This window comes from Syngnathus leptorhynchus, chromosome 22 (assembly GCF_054491065.1).
Source record: "Syngnathus leptorhynchus isolate UIUO chromosome 22, UIUO_Slep, whole genome shotgun sequence".
Classification (NCBI taxonomy): Eukaryota; Metazoa; Chordata; class Actinopteri; order Syngnathiformes; family Syngnathidae; genus Syngnathus; species Syngnathus leptorhynchus.
Genome location: NC_141216.1, coordinates 554,378 through 561,662, shown reverse-complemented (window position 1 = coordinate 561,662; position 7,285 = coordinate 554,378). Strand labels below are relative to the sequence as shown.

At 47.3% G+C, this 7,285-nt stretch overlaps 1 protein-coding gene across 3 annotated transcripts; it reads right to left on the bottom strand.

Moving 5' to 3' along the window:
• Window positions 1–264: 264 nt before the first annotated feature.
• On the bottom strand, window positions 265–3,894 carry LOC147039061 (somatostatin receptor type 2-like). Of its 3 annotated transcripts, XM_085904177.1 has the most exons (5): window positions 3,634–3,894; window positions 3,133–3,452; window positions 1,764–2,222; window positions 978–1,303; window positions 265–696 (listed from the first exon to the last, which is right to left on the bottom strand). In XM_085904177.1, the coding sequence occupies exons 3-5, from the start codon at window positions 2,158–2,160 to the stop codon at window positions 265–267; spliced, it is 1,155 nt and encodes a 384-aa protein (XP_085760303.1). In that variant the 5' UTR covers window positions 2,161–2,222; window positions 3,133–3,452; window positions 3,634–3,894. The 3 variants fall into 3 exon arrangements, with proteins under 3 accessions (XP_085760303.1, XP_085760302.1, XP_085760305.1); XM_085904176.1 differs by having other exon boundaries at window positions 3,133–3,894; XM_085904179.1 differs by having other exon boundaries at window positions 1,113–1,303; window positions 3,133–3,894.
• Window positions 3,895–7,285: the final 3,391 nt, after the last annotated feature.

Sequence of the window (7,285 nt, the reverse complement as noted above, 5' to 3'; positions counted from 1 at the left end):
GCAAGCTCCAACCTATGTTTGAGGAGTGTTCAGGGTCAATGAGAGCAGGTTGCCTCATCCCCTCCAACACTTGTGAGCGAGGGTCAATGTACCATCTGGGGCCTGTGTTGTGAAAGTGCTCAGATTGGCTTACTTTGTATACCAGACAGAGTCCATGGAACGGTGGGCTATTGCATCAGTCCTCCCCCTGGTATGCTTGTGTTCCTCAGGCCTCCCTCCCTCCCTCCCTCCCTCCCCCCCCCCCTCCCTCCCTCCCTGCCTCCCTCAAATGCTGGTCTGCAGCTCTCCGTTGAGCAGCGCCGCATGATGCGCCTCCAAGTTGGCGTTGATGATGAGCGCTTGATTGACCATCCTGCTCCTGTCCACCCTGCTGTCACTGCGATCAATTTCATCCAGGCCAGTCACCTTTTTGAGACACAGCACCTTCTGGAAACTCTTCTTGAAGTTGTCCGACAGGAAGGCGTAGAGAATGGGGTTAGCGCAGCTGTTGGCGTAGCCCAGCACCACCACAAAGTCAAAGGTGCTTTTCACCGCCGACGTCGGGTTGATGGAGCCGGTGACCGAGGTCACGTTGAAAATGTAGAAGGGCAGCCAGCAGAGGACGAAGACGGCCACCACAATGGATACCATCCGGGTCACTTTACGTTCGGATCGTTTGCGTTTGGTCGAGCCCACTCGCATGCCTGAGGATTTCACCTGGAAAAAGCGCACTTGTCACAAATATTCATGCGCTCCTTTCATCCTATAGCAGCGGACGCTCTCCAAACTCGACCGACTTCTGACTTCTCCTCAGCAACAGTTCACATAGACTCATTCGCTAAAGCTGAAATTCCAAACGGAGTCCGACGCGATACCTATTCTCGACTGCAGACGCGTGTTCGGCCAGGCGGCGGCTCGCTCGCACTGACTTTCTATTCCCGTCGCAATTCTAAGGTTACGAGCAAAGCATCAGGATCGGACCGCTCGTCCGTTCTTACCTTGACGATGATGAACAGGTAACACAGGCATATGACGGCCAGGGGAAGGAAGAATCCAATGAAGAAGGTGTAAAATATGAAGGCGGTGTAATAGGCATCCTGGGGCTCGGGCCAAACGATCCCGCACACCGGTACCTTGTCCAGACCGCTGAAGATCATCGTCGGTAGGATGACTAACAGCGACACGCCCCACACTGTCAAGTTGATGAACTTGGCAACCCGGGGCTTCCGCCATTTGGTCGACTTAATAGGGTGAACCACGGCCAGGTAGCGATCGATGCTCATCACCATCAGGCAAAATATGCTGGTGAACTGATTGAGAGAGTCTGGGGTCAAGGGGGGGAGAGAAGCAGAGAGAGTCAGGAATTGCTGAAGATCGAACCCAAAGACAATTGATTCTACAAATTAGACATGGCAGATCATGACTCTCAGAGTCGGCGCTATAATTCAAGCAATTATGTAGTAGAAGTGCCGAGGGCCTATTTTGGTCGATTCTAGAAAAGGTCTTAGTTTTGGGTAAGGACGGATTGTTTAAGCTCAAGCCTGAACCATCTGATGATCACACACGTGAGACCGTTTTGCGGACACCCCGAGATATCCCAAAATCCTAGCTAGCCTAGCTCAGTCAGTGCCAACCGTTGCAGGTTACGAGCATTCTTCGAAATAGTTTACTGTCTCAGTCTCTGCCGAGCGGCCTCCCTCCCGGTCTCCCTCCCCAGCTCGTCACGGTTCTGCCTCTTGTGCTCCACCAAAGTATGGGGCGGCTGCGTGAAGCGTGCTACCTACCCACAGTCAAAATGACTTTGCACAGCACCTGGCCAAAGGGCCAATGCACCAAGGCCAGCTGCAAGGCGATGAACGGCAGGCTCATCATGCACAGCACGTCGGCCACGGCCAGGTTGAGGATGTATATGTTGGTCACCGTCTTCATTTTGGCGTAGCGTAAGATGACGTAAATGACCAGGGCGTTGCCGCAGAGCCCCACCGCGCACACCATGAAGTAAATGAAAGTGATAACCACTGAGCTGGTCTTGTCCTGGTGGGGTTCCTGGCTTTCTCCCGTCAGGTTCAGGTCCGGCTCCGGGTCCGACTCGTTCCCTTGGAGGTAGCTGTCGTATAGGAGCGGCTCGGGGATAGTCGTGTTCGGCCCGGGCGAGAGGAATGACCATTGATCCAGCGCCATGGTTACAGAGTCAAATGTGTGTTGTTGGCATCACATCGCAGATGACGACGGAAAGAGCGCATCTAGGAGGACATGACAAAGGCCATCAGGAGTGACGCCAGCCGTGGCAACAGTGAGCGGATAGAGTAACTACTAATGTCAGATGTTGGGGAACATTGTAGCTGCCGTTTTGTGTCATTTTCCGACCACTTACGCACGGCCCAAATCATTGATTTCCGCCGGCCGCCAATCTTCCCTCCGTCCGTCCGTCCAACCAACCAAAAGCGTTAACTCACCAGCGTGGGTCAAAGGATGGAGGCGGCGAGGGCTCCATGTCGTGGCGTGCATACATGCAAAAAGCCAGGTTCCAGAGACCATCGAGGTAGGGAGGGAGGGCATTGTGCCGCCAGCCGAGACAAATGTTTATTCAATCGATCTCGGGGACAAACAGCTCGGACGCTGTCGGGAGGGACGATCTGTCATTTGAGTTGAGGGACAAGTCCCAATTTTGCTCACATCTATTAAATAGTCATATCACCTTTGCACATTTCGAACATATTTCATATTGATGATGGACATCTCGGTTAGAAACACCACCTACAGCTGTTTTTTTTTTTTTTAACTCAATTTGGGAGAAGGTAAAAGTAGAGTCGCAAAATAAAAGCGTGTGGGAATGTGCAATGTGACATAACGTGACTCAACCTCACCTTGCCAGACATGAGCGGTATTAAGATTCTTCACACAAATTTAGGAGGACATTTCAATTATCCGCTGGTGTATGCAATTTGTGGAGCAATCAATGGCAGCCAGTGGCAGTGCGCTCAGACCGTTCCTTCTACATCATGAAATGAACAGTCAAGGCAATCCAATCATTGTGTCACATTTGAGTCCATCCAAATCTGTCCAGGACTTCATTTCAACTAAAAATACTTTTGATACGTATTTTCTACTAGTGGCATGAGTACATTTGAACGATTGTCCCAAAATACTTACTTTTAAATGGAAAATGTCCTCCTCGTATCAAGTCCATGGTGCCAATTGCCGAGATGTCTTTACAGAGCGCGTCCGTCTATCCTTCCGTGCATCCATCCATCCACCTGCTCCTTCTACAGTTACGCGCAGCTCCAGCGGTTCAGTCAGGCACCACGCACGCACGCACCCTCGTCACGGCCCGTGCCAGCGGTAGCTCAGGTCTTTTTTTTTTTTTTTTTTTTAGCGGCTGCAAATGTTTTTCTTTATGGCAAAATAAACCTAAGTGAGCAAAGTGTCGGCGACGAGTCCGTCACGGTGACTGGGTGCGCTTGCGACTGCGACTGAGGGAGAGAGAGAGAGAGAGAGAGAGAGAGAGAGAGAGAGAGAGAGAGAGAGAGAGAGAGAGAGAGAGAGAGAGAGAGAGAGAGAGAGAGAAGGAGGGAGGGGGGAGAAAGAAAGAGCGAGACATTCCCCATAGGGATAAAATCATTTCATCCAGGGTCAAATTGCCATGAGAATAACCTTCTTAACGATGGATTTAGTCCAATCCTGACACCTTGATTTGCAATTTCCCCCACTTCCAGACCATTGAGGGTCGTCGTTTGGCTCTTGACTTCAAATACCTAATGAGACATTTTGCTCCCTACATCTCAAAAGAAATGTGTTTCTCAAAAGAAATTTGAAGCTGTAAATCCAGAGAGGCAAAGTCAACCGCGCTCAAGATTGGGATCGATTGCCATCTCTGCGTCTTATAAGGTGGGAGACGGCGGGCAAGGCCTTGGTCAGAAATGCCAAAGCAATCTGATTCCATTTTGCCATGGCGTCATGACCGCATCACTACTGGCCTTTGATCTTTTTCTTTTACAGCCAATCAATGTTTGCCCCCGCTGAGCCACCAGCGTACGTATTTTGCGGTCAAGCCCAAACGAGCCATGCAAACGAGCGGTGTGAAGGCATTTGGCCTCCACGTAAGCACTTTCAGAAGAGAAGAAAAATGGGATGGATGCGGCAGTTCCGAGGAGCTACGGCACAAGCGCATCACAATCCATCTGTTCACAAAAGATCTTTTCCCAAGAGGAAATGCATTTCAAGGGTGTCTTGACTCTACGACTAAAGCTGCATGAGAAAATCTTGTCTCGCTTAAGTGCTGCTATTTTTAATGCCGGGCGAGTGCCATGCTTTATTGATGGGAATTGATTTCAATCCGCTCGGGACCGGGAATAGTCATCCCGTACAAAAGCTAGGAGATATTGAAGGGGGACTTCTGCTCGTGAGCACTGTAAATCAGTAGCCAGTTTGGGAGGGTTATTAGTTCTGGGTCAAGCGAGGTCATCGGAGAAACAGCCAACGCGCTGCCGCAACCGTTCCAACACCTTTTAGTATCTTCCACATCCGACTCCCGGCGGCAAATTCACTACTTGCAGTTGTGGTGCTAATTTGGAAAAACAAAGTTACATGCGGCTTCATTCGACTTGGTCTCAGAGGCTTGCAAAAGCTTGCACTTCAAAGCCTTTCCTAAAACATGATGACTTGTGACTTTGCGCTATTATTTGCCTTTCAGCTTTTACGCTGAGACGTGCCGATAGAAATCTATTGAAGTTCAGGCAAAAATAGTCGGTATCGGGTGTCCTCGTGTTGACTTGATTGAGTGATGCACGCACAATATTGCCAATCAGCATGGCTGACAACCAACCGTGTGCTGTTTATTTGACTTTGAGCAAGTCCGGCTCACTGCTCTTTTTGGATCCAACTACGTACAGTATATGCAAATGTTTGTAAATAGCTTGTTTGACTAGGAAAAATGCAATCGGACGATTCGACTGGAAAAAGATTTGTGGTTATTGTTAAACGGTGTGAATTTCTCGTCATGTTAGTGTCTGGCACTTTTTCTCACAGTAACGGTATTTTACCTTACGGCGGGCGGCATGATTTCAATGAGTTGTTTTGACTGGAAAAATCTTCTCCATCAGTCAGCCGTCTTCAAGGCTCATGATCTGATACCAAGTGTCATTTTTGCGGTGCACTAGACTATTCCAGGCAAATAGGCCCTCCGTTGATTTTCGATGCTACTTGTCTTTCTTGAGCTCGCGTGTGAATGGATATTGCCTGCCGGGCGGGGGTCTGCAATTAAATGCTGATTCACTTTCATTCTATGAATGTTGGAAATATTGAAATCCCGAAAATGAATGATGTGGCCTGCCCATGCCCAACATTTTATTCCAAATAACCAAGAAGGATAACACAGCATGCTGGCGACATTTATAGTCCGGCCTGCTGACAAAAGAGAAGTTTGGTAAAAGCCAGCCGTCTTGATGATGTGTTTTAAAAGTGACACGCTCAGCGGGATGACTCTGACTGAGACTTTCTTTCAAATTTGGCCCTGGACTTTTCCAAAGAATTCCATGAGAGTACATACAAAGGAATGAACCTGTCAGAAAGGCTGGCTTGATGAAAGCACTTTCCTTTTGAAGATGACAGTTGAGCAGAAAGTGGAAATACTGACAGCATCGTGCGGCAAAATGACTCTTGCAAAACATGCAGTTGGCCTATTGTTTTCTTTCTCCCATTTGGATCTTCATTCCTTTGGATCGGAGCGGCTCGTCATTGTGGCGACAGACAAAGGTGCCGAGTAGCGTGTGTTTCTTGACTCCGCCCACCTCTTGTCTCTCCTCTGGAACGGCCTTGTGCACGTTTCACGGCTCTTGGCAAACCAAGCACGAGAAGCGCGGGCTCGTAGTGTGACTGATACGATGCTGCTGCTGCTGCTGCTGCAAGACTTGATGATTGTTGTGCGAGAGAGAGAGACAGAGCTAGCTCACTGGGATGATTGATCTATCTCCAGTTTAGCACCTTTGCGCCAGATGATGGCACAATAAGTCTTATTCACTTGATGCTAGGCACGTATTTTTCCAACGACAAGGCGCACCGCAGCGGGTGATATCAAATGGCCAAATTTGGTTTTGCTGCGCCTCAGTTGGTTGAAATGAACCTTGACCGTCAAATGCGACCTTAAGATTCACAACCAGCCTGAGGCAAATACACATGATGGGATTAAGGCCATCTTGAGGCATTTTCCAAAAATTCAAAGCGTAAAAACACATTTGACAAGTCGTCAAAAAGTCCAATTATGCGAATGAAGACGGAATTGAAGAGTCAGCGGTCCAATTTAAGATATGAAATGATCAAGTTGATGAAATTGTTCAGTCTGTGTCATTGTAACGAACAAACAAACAAACAAACAAACAAACAAACAAACAAACAAACAAACAAACAAACAAACAAACACTTCATATTGACCATGGTGCTAAAACATTTGGTGTGTAAATCTTAACTTGACAAGTCAACTGGCTTTATCTTCAATTGTCTTTATTTTACGACATGACCGAAATAGAACTCGTTTCCTTCACGTACTTTCGACTTTATCCCCCACTCAAAATGAAATTGCCCGATGTCTGGTTCAAACTATTCAAATTTATCTTCACGTATCCTTCTTTTACATAAAGCTCCAGGCTTTAAACGTGTTCTCTCTTTATTTGATTTCATTTATTTGGTTGGTCTATTGAATCCCCATTGTAAATAACAACAGAAATCAAATGAACCCAACTTTTACGATGGAGCAAATTTGCACGGATTTTGCAAAGCAAAAATGGCTGTGGACCTCAAACGGATTGTGTGTATTGCAGAGGGTCACAACACCACCATGAAACTAAGCTCAACTAAACCTAAAGTCCAAACGTCAACAGTCCCAGCGTACCGTTGAATCATGAGCAAAATACTTGGCCAGCACCAAACCAAATGGAAAGACCCCAGTGATTTTGGCTAACAGATGAAAATATCTCCAGCAGCCTTTTACGCATTATTTCATCCCACTGACATGGGTGTAAGATCAAGCCTTTCTTTTTTGTTGCCTTTGGGTCTTCAAGTAATCACCAGTTTCTTCTCCCGGACTGAGGGCGCATGAGCAAAAGAAACACAAAGATGCTTCCTGTTTTGCTTGTAAACCATTTGAGATCATTCATTTCAAATGTTACATACACAGTCCGTGTGAGACACATTATGAACTAGAATTTGCAATTTCTGGAGAAATTGCATGTGAAGGCGAAGGCATGTCACACTATTGTGGGACTCGAAATAATGATTAAATGAAATAAAAATGGTAAATTAATAATGATGA